Source organism: Natator depressus, chromosome 2 (genome assembly GCF_965152275.1).
Source record: "Natator depressus isolate rNatDep1 chromosome 2, rNatDep2.hap1, whole genome shotgun sequence".
Classification (NCBI taxonomy): domain Eukaryota; kingdom Metazoa; phylum Chordata; order Testudines; family Cheloniidae; genus Natator; species Natator depressus.
In genome coordinates, this window is record NC_134235.1 from 245,847,269 (window position 1) to 245,865,506 (window position 18,238).

General features: G+C 35.5%; 1 protein-coding gene across 1 annotated transcript; it reads left to right on the forward strand.

Moving 5' to 3' along the window:
- The first annotated feature begins 9,957 nt into the window (after positions 1 to 9,957).
- Positions 9,958 to 17,828, forward strand: CNPY1 (canopy FGF signaling regulator 1). The gene is given in 5 exon segments (XM_074943428.1): positions 9,958 to 10,080; positions 10,470 to 10,593; positions 10,596 to 10,672; positions 12,423 to 12,519; positions 17,499 to 17,828. Coding segments are annotated over 4 exon segments (276 nt in total). The 5' UTR covers positions 9,958 to 10,080; positions 10,470 to 10,529; the 3' UTR covers positions 17,537 to 17,828.
- The last annotated feature ends 410 nt before the right edge of the window (positions 17,829 to 18,238 follow it).

The window sequence follows — 18,238 nt, forward strand, 5'->3', positions numbered from 1 at the left end:
GAATGCATCCGATGAAGTGAGCTGTAGGTCACGAAAGCTTATGCTCAAATAAATTTGTTAGGCTCTAAGGTGCCACAAGTCCTCCTTTTCTTTTTGCGGATACAGACTAACATGGCTGCTACTCTGAAACCTGTCAATATCAAAGACTCTCTAGCTGTTATAGGCCGAGTGTCACTGTTGCAAACATCTCCTTGAGCATTGGAGGTATTCTGTTATTGTATGTTTGTGCACCTATAGTTGGCCAGATTTTCAAAATTAGATATGTACAGTTCCCGGCGTAGATTTCCACATTCTTAACTCGCACATGCACAAGCACTTGACGTACATGCAATTATGTATGCCTCACTTTGAAAATGTGGACTTACCTGTATGCTGTTATTTTATATGTCCAGCTGAACCCATTAAAACTTGCCATTTTGCCTTGAAAAAATAAAATTATTTTTAGTATTTGTAGAATTACTTATACTTATTATAGAAAATACGCAGGAATACCCCAAATAGTATAGTAAAGTTATTTAGCTATATCTAAGGCATTATCAAAGGCAGTTGGCAAGCTCTTAAGGTAGATCACCCAGAAAAATATTTATGTGCTCTCAATGTTTGGAATAACTGTCTTTAGAAACACCCTATAAGACACAGCCCATCAACTTCTTTTGTAATTTTATTTATTAGCTTCATGCACTGATCAAAAAAGCAGTTGATTTTTGTGGCTTTTGTCATATTAACCAAATTTAAGAAACATCTTAGTCGTACCTTTCCTCCTAAGTTAATCTAACAATGACAAACCTTAGATCAGTTACTACTGTTGATTCTTTTATCTGATGTTGTTGGTCTCGATCTATTTGTTATTCATAAAATACATTTCAGTGTTTAGCTAAAATCAACTCTGAGTTTCTGCTTTCTTCAGAATGTGGGTTAATTCTTTTGGAGAAATGTGTGTAGTCCCAAAAGACTGTCATAAGAACATGACCTTTGGTACCTGTCAGTGTAGTAAAGAGGCAGTCTTTCCTGACAGCTGTGGTGATAATCCTCTTTGTCTCCGTTAAGTGATAGCTGATAAGTCTGTATAGAATTAGTTTGTAATGTTTATTTATCAACAGATCCCATTTCTCCACATGGCTAAATGGGTTGGCGGAAACTCGTGGGGAAGGCAAGTTTAACACAGAATGTTTATATTTAAATGAAAGTTTGTAGTTGCTCTAATTTGATTTGTCTTATATGTAGGTAGCTATATTGTAGGCTAGGAAACAGACCTAAAACTTGATATTAATACTTATTTTTTTAAAAAAGGGCAAAATCCATACCGAAACATAAGAATTTCTAAAATATCTTTTGCAAAAAGGAAATATGGAAGGACTGTCAGCTTCAACATGTGCTTGTTTTCAACTGATTGAAGTAAGGAAGAGCAGTAAGTTAATTTCTTGCAACCATGTTTTTTTGGACAGCGTAGTCCCAATCTTGAGCTGTGCTGATGCTCACTCAGCGTAGCTGAGCAGCAGAGCATGAAGGTGGCTTTAAGCCCACTTCTGCACTTCCTGACCATCTCTTGGACAGTTGGCTGCTCTGTAATTTAGAGCTATCCTGAACCTTCTCTAAACTATGCTGTCTTGTAACAGTCCGCTAGAAACTGTTACATTGGCCAGGGATCACTAGGGGAAGCCTCGGCCACACATTTAGGGCAGTTTTCAGGCCTGTAGTGCTGCCTGAGTGGTTCAAAGGAGCCTTAGTATGAACCAGGAACTGGCCCTATAATTCTTTGATTTCCATAGAATTCTGTTATGGGGGACATGTACTTATATCTGTCAATGCCCATATTTGAAATGTGGCTCATGCAGATGATTTGAGGTCTGGTCTCAGCATGTTGCCATGTATACACAGAGGAGGGCTCATAGCAGCTAACAGATAAGTGTGCATTCAAGCACAGTTCTACTCAGAAAGGTGACTGTGTAAAAATGACACCTTCGTACTCAGCTGAGCTTGCATGTATTGAGAGAGCTGATTCTCAGCAGCACACTTGGCTGGGTTTGAAGGGTGCCCATCTCATCTCAGTGCTGGGTCTTAAAGCATCTTCTGGGATCCACATTGCTGCAGAATAGAATTCAAGATTGTGTGTTACTATAGAAAATCCTTCAAAAAATAGGCCTAATTACTGGCATGATTACCTCTCACTCTTCCCAGCAGTGCAATTCAGCTGGGCCATGTCGGCTGTTGATCCGTCTTGCGCAAAGGCCCAAGACTTTCTTTAGCAAGGGTCCTTAGTTGCCCTCTACTGAGGCATTCTCCCAGCCGTTCCAAGCTGAGAAGCTAAAGTGACGCTGTGCTAGACTGAAGAAGTAGACAGCAAGGCCCCAATTCAGCAAAACACTTCAGTACCTGCTAAATCCCACTGAAGTCAATGGGTCCACCCACCTACTTCAATTTCAGAACGTGCTGTACTGTTTTGGTGAATCAGAATCTAAATTGTCATCAGTCTGGAGAGACATAACAAGAGAATTAGAGCTGTTTTAATGTCTCCCCCACTTCTGGCTCTAGATCTTCTGTGTTTTTATATGGCTACAATCATTTTGAAATCCTGCAGCCTTTCCTTTACCCGAGAAGCGTGCCTACAGAAATCTTGGTCTGGGCTTTGTGTGTCATTGTTCTAGCTGTGAGAGTAGTGCTCTTTGCTCCGGAGACTCATAGTAGACGAACGGGGGCAAGCTCTGGCTCACGTGTTGTTTTGGGTCGGGTGTCTTTCTTCAGTAAGGAAAGTGTATTGCCGGGGAAATAGAATACATTAGATTGCAACCCTGTGCAGCTTGGAATAGATAAGAGAGCCCCTTGCTAGGTGGCCAGGGGAGTGCGTCCGTTCTCCCAGCTTCCTCACCAGCCGGTTCTGTCCAGTCACCTGAAGCAAGTTTTCAGCCATCCAAAAGTACATTCAATGGCAGAGTGCCCCACGGTGTGCCGCCTTCTACCTCTCCTGAGCTGAGCGAGCCTAGCTGGATAGATGAATGGGGTCATGAGCCAAGTCTCCTGCAGTTAACCATTATTTCCTGTGAATAAAGAATGGTTAAGGTTGAGTAGAATGTCAGCAAACCTTTCATCCCCGCTCCTTTCAGCTGTCTGTGTTCTTACCCACAAGCCATACAAAGTGTTCTGGCTTGTTTGTCAGATATGTGGCCAGCTGGCTCCTTTGCATAATGAGTGTGCTTTGGGAAGACCTGGTGTGTTTGGCTGCACATCTGTGGAGACAGTTCCTGATGTGGTATAGTTGACCATTCATTTCCACGTTTTTCACAAGGAGTCGCAAGTGGCACTTGTGTACATTCCACACCCCCAGCATCTACCATGTGGGAGAAGGCTGCTCTTACTGACCCTCTATAATGGAAGGGGTGTGGCAGAGATGAGTTTACTCATAATGCTCACTTACTTCCTGAACACAAACGTGGCCAATGTCCACGATAATTCCAACAACCAGTGTCTTTAATTTAAAAAACCTCTGGTTCTAGGGAGAGATTTTAGGTGTTTAATGTTCAGTCTGAGATCATATTCCTAAAAATCACAACCTTATTTTAAGCCCTTCCAGTGACCTTCTGAAATGATTCTGTGACAAGGAAATTGAAAGGCAACAATATCTTGAAAGAATCTAGGAAAGGATAAAAATTTGCATGGTGCTGGGGATCTGATTCACCTAGGCCTTGTCTGAATTCAGAGTTACATCACTTTTACTAAACCAATTTGGTTAAATCAGTGCAAAACACAATGTGGACACTCTTAATCTGGTTTCAAACCTACGGTATCAATTTATCTTAATTTGGTAAGGAATTGATAAACTAAATTGATATACGTCTGGTTAAAATTGAATTGAGTGTCCTCACTGTGTTTTACATCAATTTAACTAAACCGGTTTAAAAACCAATTTAAAAGGGGCAATTTTTAATATAGACAATGCCTAAGTTTCAGTGTTATGCCGATGTTACTCCATTGACTTCAGTGGAATTACTCCTGATTTATATGGGAGGAGAATCAAGGGCCTGTATTTCTGAAGAGAGAATATGGGGGAGGGATAGTTGCTGTTTCTTGAACTTCTAGAAAGAAAATCTAGGAAGCATATAAACTTTCAGCTGATTAGAAAACTTTATTCACTGTCATGTATAAACCTAGTTGAAATTTCCTTAGGGATTTCCCTTTATTTACATAGTTTCCTGTGCTGGAGTCATGAATCCATTGTCTGTACAGATGCTGTTACTTTAAAATCATTCCATTAATAGAACATCAAAAACAGACGCTTCCCCACTTTTGATGTCTTGCTCTTTTATTCAGAAGGTTGGGCACCATCATCCCTCTGCACCCAAATGTGCATGGAAGTGGAAAAGTTATTTGGAAAATCTATTACACAATTTACAAAGCACTAACTCCTGGGAGAGAAAATCTTAGTGGCTACTCAGAGAGGGGAGTGCCCTCGAACTGTGCAGAGTTTGAGGGGGATACACAGGAAATCCTGGTACTAATTCCATGGATCTCAGGGTATTCCTGTAAAAGGCTGGCCCTCTGTGTTCTTTGGCTCCCTCCTATTACTAGCAGCACAGCTCAATCTGAATCATTAGTGACCTGATTGTGACTGTATAGTTACACCGTCTGCATGGCTAGAAGCCATATACAGAAGCCAAAGTGCTGCTGTTATAGCTTCCCCAGTTTGCAAGGAAATGAACAGTACTTCAGTCTCTGCCTTCAGACAGACACACCCAAAATCGTTTTCAGCCTCAACCACGTGGTGTTCATCAGAGGGGGTTTTTTTTGTCTCAGGAGAGGTGAGAGAGGAGAATGAATGGCACATGGACTCCTCTTCACCTGCTTCCTAGGCCTATTTGAGTGGGATAGATTCCCTCCGTGCTGAAAGGGGCTTGTCAGCGACTAGTAGAAATATTGAATAGGGAACATCCTCCTCTGACACTTGAGGAACACTAATGCTCAGGGGCACGTACCTGATTTCTGAATGCTGCGCTAGGGCAGCTCAACATGCTTTTGAAGAAGGTGTTAAATTTTAAGGAGAAAATGAAAGTGGGCGTGTAAATAAAGTTTGTGTTTTGATAGGATGGTTTGCTTGGATTGCCCAGTTGTTACTTCAGGCACACTGGGCAATGTTTGGATGCCCATTAGAGATGGTAAGCAACCAGTTAACGGTTTAGAGCAACACTTAGGAAAATGGATATCTGAGCAAACTGTATTTCAGCTGAAGAACAGGTGTGTATGAGGTGATCCTTTTTCTATAGTGATGAGGATTTCATATAATTTAGAATAACAAACACTTGCCCCTGCAGATTTTTAAGTGACTAGATTAAAGAAGCGTTAATTAACCACAATTATAGGCTTATGTTTATATCAGCTATATAAGTGGGTCTGATAGGTTTATCATACCATCTGCATAATGTTGCCTTTTAAAAAAAAGTTACCTTTTTTTTTTTTTTTTTTGGTATTTCAGACCTTTTACCCTTTAGGAACATAGGCTTTCTGACACAGACCAGTAAAACTAAGCCTATTCCGGAAGAAACAGAGTCCAGATGATGAATGAGTAGTTTAATCATATTTTGAGGTCCTCTTTCACGTCTATCCATGAATTGAAGTGGCAGTGTACTTGTTGGGATAATATTTCTTTTTGTATGGGTGGAGCTTCAGCTGCCATTATGCGTCTGCTTTTTCTTAGTGGGTTGATAGTGACCATTTTTAAATATTTAAAAAGAAGCCAAAACCATACTACTCTTTGGATACCATAGGAGAGTGAAGTATATTACTATGATTATGACGTTCAGTTCTGGTTAAGAGTTGCACAATAAATTTTTCTGGCACTAGTTAAAGTTTGACTAGCCTGCATTAGGCCAGAGATTACACATGTTTTGAATTCTGGCATTAACTAAACCAGTTTAATATTTGGTGCTGGCCTTAAATGAAAAGGAATGCAACTGTTGAGTTTGTGACTTGCTGTGGAATACCATAGTGTGAATTTCTTCCTTTGTAAGAGAGTTCTTAATTCCAGATATTAAAATGCTGGAGAATCTTACTGAAAGTGAAGTTACGCTGATTAGTTACACTACAAAAGCTAATGTATGTACATCTGCTTGGATCACGTCTTTAATAGAAATAATAATGGCTAACTTTGCTCATGGAGCACTTCACTTATAGTGTATCTATACAAACACAATTGACATCACAGCTGAGAGCTGCTTTTTATTTTTAAGTAAACAATATTCCAGTTGTCTGATTAACAGAGTGACTTCCTCCCATATTACAAGAATTTCACCTCTTTCCTTAATAACATGAACTCTCCTGCTTTTAAAGTAGAATTTGTTATGAATGGATACTGGAAAGGTAAATTCTTAAACTTTCTTTTAAATGTTCTGTTACACAATACAGTTTCTTTTATTGATTAAGCCCAGATGGTCTGCTCATGTAGCAAACAGATATTTTTACAAACCTTTATTACGCCTCATTAGAATTCACTCCTTTAGATGATTTCTAATTATATTGTCTAATAAAAGTAAACCTTAGAAGCTATTTGCATATTATATGAAGAAATCTCATACAACAAACTCACAGTGGATTCAATTAACATAATAGCTAATTATATATCCCATCAGCCTTTAGAGTAGCTCAGCATTCATGTTTCTCCTGTTTTAGCCTAGAGCAAAGGAGGTTTGAATTTTCACTTCTAAATATTGACTTTTAACTAATATCAAAAATGATTTGAACACTTTGTGGATGAAAAGATAGTGATTAAACTACATGAAACATTTTAAAATACGTGTTTAAAAATTATTTGAAACAATTTCCAATAAAATATAAAACTTTGCATATGGTCAGTTCTGGCTCGCTCTCTATTTTTTTAAAAATATAACCAAGTATGTACAGTTTTATTGAAAATAACACTTGATTGTTTTGGAAAATGCATATATACTGCAGTTACATTTTCATATCTCTTAACGCACAACATAATGCAATTGTATTCTTTTTGTGGCTGGTTGTGGTATCTATCAGGCAAGAAATTTACGATGAGATTAACAGAGACATAGTAATGAACTGGCATATGAATATCCTGTAACTGACTGATATTAAGGTATTGCTATAGTAGTCTGTAATTAATTCTCTAGCTGTCTTTTGAAATTGGCTGAAATATTCTGGAAAACAAAAATGAACAGCAAAAATTTCAGTGAACTTTTAAAAAAAATTAAAGGGTATCTTTTATTCTTTAAATAATATGGAGAATCAACAGATTATTAAATGATTAACAAAAAAATCAAACATTTAGAATGATCAAAGGCTGTGATTTATTTGAAAAATTAAAATAATTCATGCATTCTATCATCAATATGCACATCAAATGTAATGACTAATTTGTTGGGTATCATATTTATATTTTTACAAAAAATAGCAGATAAAGTTTGGTGCAGGGTAAAATGGCTTTGTCCCATTACAATGATGGCTGTCTTTTCATTCATATTTTAATGAGGTTAGTATCTCTGAGACAGCTTTTTCGGGGAGGAGGCCCATGTCTCCGGTACAATTACAATAGGAGTTGCTTTATTGACAAGCACTATTCAAAATCTTCACAGTATAGGAAGAAAGGCTTTAGTTTTCTGCCACTTGTCCAAATACTTATTGCTCTTATTATTAAAACACTTTTTAAAAGAGCACTCAACTTTTGTCAGGTATAACTCTGAGTATATTTCAACAAAATCGTTTATATTCTTTTAAATTCAAGTTGTACTTGCTTTTAATAAAAGCTCACCATCCAAAAGCTAATAAGTAGACACCAGAAATGAACAGATACATACATATAGCCTGTGTAAGGGTTTACCATATATATGCACACCCCATTCAATATAGTTTATAGGGACTGAGAGTCTGATTCCAGACAAACTAATAGTTATGTGAAAAAATAAAGTTATCCAGAGGTCACATGTTAAGTATAATTTTTTATTAACTTGACAAGAAAAAATCAACAGTAACTGTTTTAAAGCAGAGTTCTTGTAATTATGATTTTATTAATCTACTTCACGAATATGCTACTCCTAATATGATTTTCCTAAATATAATAAGACAACATACTGAAATACAAGAGAAGTTAAGAAAATGCAGTTCATATGTTGGCTTCTGAGAACATTATGGGAAATATAATAGGTGGGGGAAATGAGAGCAAAAAATGATGTATAAATATAAGAATAAACAGGTTGCAAAATTCCTTCCATAAGTGTTAACCCCTGTAAGCAAAGTATCTAGGGAATTTTATCTGTAGCTGCTGTTACATGCATTGTAAAGTTTGATTTTCGTTCAGTATGTTTCAAAAGCATTTCCTAATGCAAAGGTGGTTTGTTTTCAGCATATAGTAATAGTCTCATTCTCTATGCTCATATACAGTACTTGCCACTCATGATGTATACTCTTGCTCAACCACTGTTAACTTTTGTGATTGGATCGGGAGTTACTGACGGGTAAGGGGATGGGGAAGAGTGTAGTATGTGAGTGAATTCTTGAATAACAGTTGGCCTATAAATAGACCTCTTTTTCAGAACTTAAAATACAGTCTTGCTTGTATTAGGAAAACATGGTAGATCTCTTTTTATCTGCAAATAAATATAGTTAGTATTTCCATTAAAAATCCCCCCTGCCAGTGAGCTGGTTTGATTTATTGTCATGCAAGTAGGTTTAGAGGTGTGTGTATGTGCAGTATAGTATAGTTTATTGCTACTGAAAGCACATTGGGTCAGATACATCTTTGGTATAACCTCATTGACCTTAGTGGAAGTTACACTGGGAGAGAATTTGGTCTATTATGTCAAATCTTTGTCTTTGGCAAGAGGATTTGTAAAAGTTCTATTTTATTTGCAAATTCAGATGCTGTAGTTTTTCTTTTTTCGCATATTAACTATTTGGAAGAGGCAGTCAGACATATCCATGTGCCATGTTGTCTTGTTATCCTCAACTTCTAATGGGTGGGAAAAAACCACTTGAGATTGGAATATACAATTCAAATAGTCTTTCTGGAACCAGGTTGTGCTGCCATTCGCTTTCCTTGCTTTATGATACACTTTTGCTTTTTAAATGTTAATATTGAAATTAATAACATAGTTTTCATGGCCAAATGCAACTCAACCCAACCTTACTGTAAACTAGAATGCACATCTCTATAAATGTAGATTATTTTAAACTAAAAACTGACTTTTTAAAAAATATATACAGTGTTTGCCTCATGCCCTTTTTGCTTTTTCCAGGTTTCATAAAAAGTAGATTCCACATCCAGAATGAGGTTGGGGGAGGGAGGATTTCATAATAGGACCTAGTTTAAGAAGAAGAAAAACCTTTAGGCTTTAATTTTAATTCTCCTGCCTCTATTTATCTGATCTGTGGCCAGATGGTGGTGAAGCAAGGAAACCCTTTGTGTAAATGAAGCACACATGTGAAAGTGCTTCTGTAATGTAATCATTGAGACCGGAAGGGTTCATACTGTGTCTGAAAAGAGACAATAGAGACTGGATATATCAACATTGCAGAAATCGAGTTCATTTGTGATTCAGCCCCTTTGACTATGGTTGTCATGAAAACTTCCTACTTTGATCAGCAGAGGGTGGAGAGAAAAATCTTCTAAAGGTCCAAGGATGCAGCACTGTTGTTTACTGTGCACTTGGCTTCAGTTCACGCCCCCTTCCGGAAGAAGCAACAGAGATAGGAGCATCTTGCACCTTGACCTGTCTAGACGGGAGAGAAGTTTTTTGTCCCCGTTACCAAGGGCGAGGAGTGCTCTTTGACCCTGGGAGCACTAGCTGTTGAGACTCTCACTAAGTATGTAGGTAGTGTCTAAATGTTTCTGCTGAATTCTTGCTTAATTCTGAAGGAAAGGGAATGGACAAAGACATGGACCAGCTGTTCGAAAATAAAGCTGAAATAGTAGAACCTGGGAGAAGTTAAATTTTGTAAGCTATTATTTTCTTCACAAAACCCCTGGGAGGTATTAAACAGCTGCATCTGAGTTGACGAACAGCAACTAAGGCAGACCAAGTGAAAGCAAAAGACTTTCTAGAACTCTACTTCAACTAAAGAAACAAAGTACTTAAGAAATCTTTCATGGTTATGTCGATAAAATATCAACTGTAGTCTATGGTCTCTGTTTATTTGCTGCATGGTATATGTCTTTTTGAATGACAATATGTTTACAAATTAAAATCTGATAACTGCATTCTAGAATTGGTTCAGTGTAAAAGGGATGTTTTATGCAAGAGTAAATGTTTTATTTTTCAGTGTCACCTTAGCTTTAGCTGACATTTTTAATTATGTATGTAATATAATATGGGTCAACAGTTATGCAGATTAAGAGATATGCACTGATTTTTTTTCTCTGTCTATGACCCATCTATCTATAGAGGTACAATCTCTTAAAGTTATTTTTGGTAATATGTATAATAAGAAAAGAAAATTCCATTTTCCTCCCCCAATAGGTTCCTTTAGCAAAGTCAGAGACCTACTTAACGGAAGTATTGGAAAATATATGTGCTAGAATGAATGCTTACCAACTGCAAGGGGATCCTCAAACTCAAAAAAGGACATTCAAGAGATTTGCTCCAGGAAAGATGAGAAAATCTATGCAAATTTTAAAAAATTCTATTTTTGTTCTGATGCTTACAAACCTCTGAAATTTGCGGTAAGCTAACATAACAAATTGGTAACATTGTTTGTTAAAGTATTACTAGTGTATACTCTTTACTGTATGATAAATATAGCTTCAAGTACTAAATTTGTGCCTATAGTAAATTGTTTTAATAATTACATATTCTAATATGCTCTGTTTTTGCTTGTCACAGTATCGCGTTAAGTGTTTTAAAATAATAATGTGGTTTATAATGTTATTTAGAAACAGATGGCATTTTAGTTGCAAGAATTACCCATGGATTATACTGTGTGTTCTCAGTTTACATGTTACAAATTTCCCAAACTGGAACAATTCAAATTATGTTTTACTTGGGGAATTTTTGTAAGTGATTAAATACAAATCAGTGTTACTGAGGAAGGATCTTTGTTAATTTCTGTGCAGGAAATAGGGAGTTATGGTGTTGGGTAAAAATCCAAATGAATACTCCTGTAATTTTAATATTTATAGTTGGATTAAAGAAGGAGGAGGGCTGTCATCTTTTCTTTAGGCCTTGTTGAATGGAGACAAATTTCTGTGAGCTAATTCAAGAATGCTAGCTTAGGCTGAGCTAAACAAATGTTTAGGTGCCAGTTTCATCATATCATTTTGTTTTGTTTATTCATTAAGTATCTTTCTAGTGTCAGGAAACACACAATATAGAAAAGAGTGTATAGGGCAGTGATATGCTGGATATGATTCCACATGTACTCAATTTACCACAAAAGCAATGTTGTGAGACTATTAAATCCATGAAATTAAGCCAGCGTGCACATTTAGTGACTTGCATTTTCACTGAGAAGTAAAGGTAATGGCTGAGTTTCAAAGATGTTGAGTGCTGTGAAATGTTGACTTAAAACAGCTTAAAAATTGTATTCTTGCAATGGCACATTCTAGAGCTAATTTTTCGAGAAATACAAGAGATTTTTTTTTTTTTTGGTAGTGGAGTTATGACTTCTTTATTTAAATCAGAGTTTTCCTTAGTGTATTTTTTTTAATTGCAATCCATTTCATGGGGCTTCTACCCTTGTTTAATGATTAAACCATAGTCTGGGCTTTTGGGAAAGTACTTTATGTCCTTCGTAATATGTGCTCAGGATTGCCAAAAGATAACTGTAGATAATACAGCTCTTCAGAACAAAACGTCTCTTTAGACACACTCCACCAAGACTCTGCCTCAGCAGTAGTTCAAAACATCAGAAATCCATCTTCTATAAGTGAAGTCAAATTACTGATAGTCTTTAAAATGTTTACAACATTGAAAAGAGACCACTTGGTAGATTACTGTCAATTTTGTTATCTATAGTGAAATCAAGGATGCATTAGTTTGATCAAAGAGCTTTATTTATCTGCATGTTGTGAATACTAGTGTAATAACATGAAATGGATTATTATTTAATTTAACTTTTGAGTGACTGTTCTTTGAGTATAGAGACTGACATTGAAAGGGGTTCTTTCAAAAGCAAGTAAAATGTGACCTGTAAGTGATTTCTTCTCCTAGTTAGTATATTTTTAAAAAGACAACCAGACAGAGCATATAGTTAAATTTTAAGGAATATTTTGCCCTGTAATTTTTCTGAAAATTAACAGTCAATCATTTGTTTGTACAAACAGGAAGTGCAAACCAAAATAAGGTTCCCCTTTCCACTGTATTTCTTTACAGTTCTGGTTTAGCAATCTTGTTTATTTCTTTGCTGGAGTGGTACTGTCTGTGTGTGTATGTGCATGTATATATAATATATATGGTCCTGTTTTATTCTTACAGTGTGAAAGTACTATAGAAGAGTATGAAGATGAAATGTTCTCACTTATCGCCCAGGAGGCAGACTATCTAGCTGACAAGCTGTGCAGTGAAAAATCAGGTACTGTGTCTGATGTAACATGTGCTCTCTCTACAGCATTTTTTTCTCCCTCCCCCCACCCCGAAACCTAGTCTACTGCTCTGGGTGCAACAAACCACTTTGGAGGGGAAGTGTTAGCTGCATAAACAACAGTACTACATAGCTAGCTTAAAAATGGTTCTTTTAAAAGAAAGATTTTAACATCTGTTTTTAATTCTTTTGCACATTTTAACGTAGCATAATTTCAGCACTCCACATCTAATGAAGTGTGTTTTTCTCCTAGTGTTACACGGCCAGCACATTTTTACTCTGTGTATTTGTTTTGCCACCCCAAAGCAAGGAATGAAAATAACCTCTTGCAATAAAACAGAGGTGTGGGGGGAGGCTTTTTTTTAAAGTTTAGTTGTTTATTGCTCATAGTTCATGTTACAAGCGAGAATTAACATACAGCTATCAATTTGTGAACAGAACTCTTCATTGAGATCAGTAAGGAGTTCTGTTTAAAACTTTAAAACTGCTGGCATGCTATAGATGTTTGTTAGAAAAAATGCATTTAAATACATTGGTATTCCTATGTCAAATATATTCCTCTCAAAAATGTAATGCCTCTTAGAACTTTGAAACTAGGAAAAAATGCCTTGATAAATGACATTTAGTTTATTTATTACGAAAATTCATACATTATGCTATTTGTTAGTCATGTTTTCAATGGGATTTTATTTTATGCAATCATTTTTAAAACCAAGAAGCACATCACTGACTGCACTTAATATCATAAAATTATAAATGTGGCGGGACCATCCTTTTGGGATGTGCTTTTTATAGTGAAAAGTGATAGAATATGCATTGAAATATTGATCTCAGAATCAATGTTTGTAATATTAGTATGTGTTTTAAGGTTCAAAGTCTTCACTATGTAGCACATACAGTAAAAGTGCTAAAGTTGATTTGATAGAAGTTAAAGGAAATAAGTATATAGAATTTGTTCATGTTAGTGTGTATTTTAACATATGCTGAAAAAGTTCGATCTAGAGGACTGGAAAAATCCATTATTATAAAGTTTAAAGTTCTTTTTATCAGCTATGCAGATAAATCATTTAAAAAATGGAACTTTCCAAAAATGTTTCAATTTTTTAAAAAAATAATGTATGCTGTGGTTATAGAGCTATATTTGGGCTTAATAATCAGTAGATGAAGAGATTAGCACAAATCATTCTCAAAACACCACAGCTCCTTCAAAACGCACAGTATGGTTTTTGCTGTTCTGCTTGTTAAAGAAAAAGGCAAATCAAAGGTAAAAATAAAGACATAGAAAGCACAGTGCAGAAAAGCAATCATGAATATGCTTTTCGTAAACGAATAAGTTGGGTAGCTTTCTTCACCTTGCTGGCTGTTGTCACAATTGCCTGTAAACCTGGTGTAAAATAACTTGCTGTTTTGTACACCTTAGATAATAGGCCAAGTTACACAGAAATTATTTATGCTAAAGAGCAAGCTATTGAAATCTCTTTTTTCATTAACAAGATGTCCTCATTTTTTTTTTATAATCATTTTGTTGGGCTTCAACTCAGCTGTATGACCATATTTTCTGCGTATATTCATTCAACATTATAACTTTGATAAAACAATTCCCTAATTTACAGTGGAGAAGATTCTCATTGTTACGTGTTAGTGTTACTCACATGAGCATCCCCATTGAAGTAGGTGACTGTTTACATGAGTAGGGAGAGCAGGGCTTGGAACTTGCGTGACTGAGGCAAAATCAAAAATTCTTTGCAGAAGGGGAAAGTTTAGTACTCTTTCCTCTTACCAGCAATTAGCACAGACAAATAAGGTGCCATTTAGTAAACAAAACAATGCAAATAGTTGCCACTGCAAATTCAAGAAGCTGCAAAAACCATAGTCACACTAAAAAGAAAACCTCTCTAACACTGTGAAGAAATGCAGAGGGAAATAAATTAATCTGCCATTCTTTGTATGATCTGATTTTACAAGGAAAAAAAGTCATTATGTTAAAGGGCAAAGATAATAGATTACTCATAAGAAGACTTTTTTAAAAAAGGCCACTATGCACAATTTTTAAAATTAATTAATATAATAAGCCATGAAAAGAGATAAAAAGACATTTATTAAACACCAGTGAAGTTCAGTGAAAGCAAGATGCCACAAATAATCTTGCGGCTACAGCTGGTTGAGGAAAAGTATGATACCTGAGTGGTGGGAAAATGTCTGTCTGAATTTTCCATGGAATTTGGCATCAAACTCCCGAGAAAATGGAAATTGCAATTCTCTGAAAAGCATTGTGTGAAGATGTGTGCCAAGTATAAAACACTTATATGTAACTTACCCAGGAGTACAGCTGATAAGAACTAAAAGTGACTTTTGTAATATTTTGTCTATATTACAATGGTATACTTCATTCATATGTTAAATTAAAGCAATATTATAGACATGTTCTTACTGTCAACTTTTGGCGCTTTGCATCCGTAGTTGTATGTGTGCATTCAAGATACCATTTTAAATTTTGTGGGCGCAAAAATTATCATACCAGAGTGACCAAAGTGGACACAACTTTATATAAAGTTTTGCTATGGGCAAATAATTGATTTTGCTGCTATGCATTTCATCTTAAGGGAAAATCAAAATAGTCGGTTTAATCTCCATAATGTTAATTTGTTGAAAGCAAAGGACATGAATGTGACTTATGCTGGTAACCTATAACAAATGTCCTATTATCAGTATAATCAAATATATCCCTTCTAATCCATGCTAAGGTAAAATATTAAAGGGCACAATATCCTCTCCATGCATAAACATGATGCTAATGGGAGTCATGTGCACACTAAGAAGAAACTACCCACAAGACATGTTTAGTACTTCTTTTTTCAGTCGCATCTCTATTCTAGATGTTATATACATGTTCATAATACACTGGTGTTTCTTGTTTGATTAAAGAATGGAAAAACTTCAGTGAAGTGTTTTAGAAAGATCAAACTGTTTGATATTTGTAACCATAGATCAGTTTTCTGTCACATGTATTCTTTGATCACACAAAAAATCTCTCTACTACCCATTCCATAGACAAGCAACCAAAAGTGAAGAGACATGCCTTTAGATGTTCTGCAATTTTTCACATGCCCGGGAGTCTAGGAGTTAGTTCTCAAACATATTACCTTTTTTTTTCAAGCTACAAACAGGAAGGTCAAATTTCCAGTTTGACCAATAAAATGATAAAGTATTTGATAAATAAAATCAGACTGATGTATCCTGAATTAAAAAGTGTTGTCCAAAAGTTTTCATCCCCCCACCCCATAATAATTGTGGAACACTGACATATCAGTTGTTTCTAATTCAAATTTTGTATTGAATTACGATAAAGTGCATTTAGACCAATGAGAAGTAGGAAACGAGCCAACAGTGGATTATATTAATGTATAGTTTAGTGTCAGTTGTTTTATCAGTGGAAAACAATACAAGCACTAGCAGTGAAAGCTATAATTAACGTAACAGTGAGACTTCTATTACAATCCTTTTTTTACGTGCTCATAACTCTGCAAAATTATTCTTTTTGGCTGAAGTTTTCCATTCTTGGTCTCATCCCAAAGGTAATTTTTAATTATTCATTTACTAATTATGAAATTTTGAGCAGATTCTATTCACCCATTTTTGAGTTATGCAAGGATGGGGGGGAACCCTTTTCTACTGTAAAAAGACTTTTTCTGCAATTGTATTACTCAAACAGTTGTGTTTTGCAAGTTGATACTTTCTAGGTTGCTAGTTCTCACTGAGAACTAATCTCCAGGACAGTTTGCCAAAGCTAAAAAATATAACAGTTATAAGCAAAGAAAATACCTGTTTTGTGTATGTGTGGCATGTTAAATTTCCACTAGGTTAAGTATTATGATACCATTTACTGGGTTATGAAATAAAGCACATTCATTTGTTATATAGATGTGGTATTTTGTTGATATTTCACTGTGGAATTCCGTAGTTTCACTGATTTTTTTGTTTTGTTTTGTTTTGACCATGCAGCTATGGAAATTCACAGTCAATACAAAGACTTGTGTTTTAGGCTCCTTTCCTGCAATGGAATCTGTTAGCACAGACTTCAGTAAGACTTTACAGGGATAGCAGGGTACATGCTGGCAAGTCTCATTACAGAATTGGGGCCATAATCTCCTTTTACTTTTTTTAAAAAATTAATTCAATAATAAACCCCAAACCATATTTTAATGTAGACCTTAAGGTTACAATTAAACACTCAGAATTCAGGCAATACACAAATTAAATTTCATATTAACCCGAACTCTTCAGATTGCATAATAGTGAGTATTTTCTACCACTACTAATGTTGCTAAATGTAACTTTAGGACATAATATGCCCAGTTCTACCCTCAGAGATCCACACATAACTCCAGTCAACTTCAGCGCGTGCGTGGAAATGTCTGAAGAACGGATTGAAACCCGTGTGTGCAATGTGCTTACATTAAGGTCACTGTGGAAACCTTGGGCGTTTCCTGAGTTTGAAGTGTTTAAATATGTATTTCAGTAAAATATGCCTCTATGTTTTTGTGATGTGATAATTAAGGAATCTGTATTGCATGGCTCATAATGGGATAACGGTTGAATTAAAATGAACACACAGATTATTTCATAGCATTTAAAACATTTTGCAAAGATGCCACACCACATGCGTTTGGATAGATCTGATTCATAGCATGTAACAGAAGTGTTGGCCCCTAAAATAACTTATCTGAAAACCAGGGGGCAATGACTGGTAGTTTTACAGTACTTTTAAAAAGGCCTGGTTGCTCTGTGTTAAAGAGGGGTGGATCATCAGTATCCAGGAAAAATACAGGCTTGGTATCAAAGCCTCAGTATTATGCTTCAGACACCCACTTGTCACTGGTTTATTATTATTTATTCAAAAGTTATGTGCTTTCAACAAAATGTAACTGTTTAAAACATTAGTAATGTTATGTAACTTTTTCCCCCCTCAGGTCTTTGTAAAGAATCTGCTACTCACACTGAGCTATAGCATCGACTAAACTATGAATTTTACAGAGTGAAGTAAGATGACAACCACAAAAAAATCTTCCTGTGTAATCAAATAGTGATTCTCTGCCCTTTTTGCCCCTGTAATGTCTTTTGTTTTTTACATTTATATTTTTAGATGTGCATCAGTTCCTGTTTGTTTAATTTTTTTTATGTTTTCATATTAAAATATTTAAACTGAAGTTTGCATGGTTTTGGCAAGATCTTAGGTTTAACATGTAATTAACTATTGACCGATTCTATAGGTAAAACAATTGACTTCTCAAGATATTCATGCCAGGTGTGTTAATTTTGACAAAACCAATGTCTAATTATAAAAAAAATGTACTATTTGAGTGTGAAAAATTATGGCTCTTGTTTAACTGAAACAAATACTTAATGCAATTTAAGAAACCTCTTACTGTTCTTGTGCATTTGTCCTTTGTTTTAACAAATGGTTGATTCCAATGTACTTCCAAATATACATGAACAAATTTTACTACAAAATAGTTTTGAGTACCTGTTAGCTTTATATTCTCTCTATGGATGAAAGTGAGACTCTTTCCAAATATTTATCCTTTCCCTTATAAATTATATAAGTTAATGAAACACACATGATTTCTTTAAAACAAGCCGTTCCCTTAAAATTTCCAACCCTAAGTTTCAAAACTTTATGTACAATGAAAAGTTGAACAAACACTGAAAT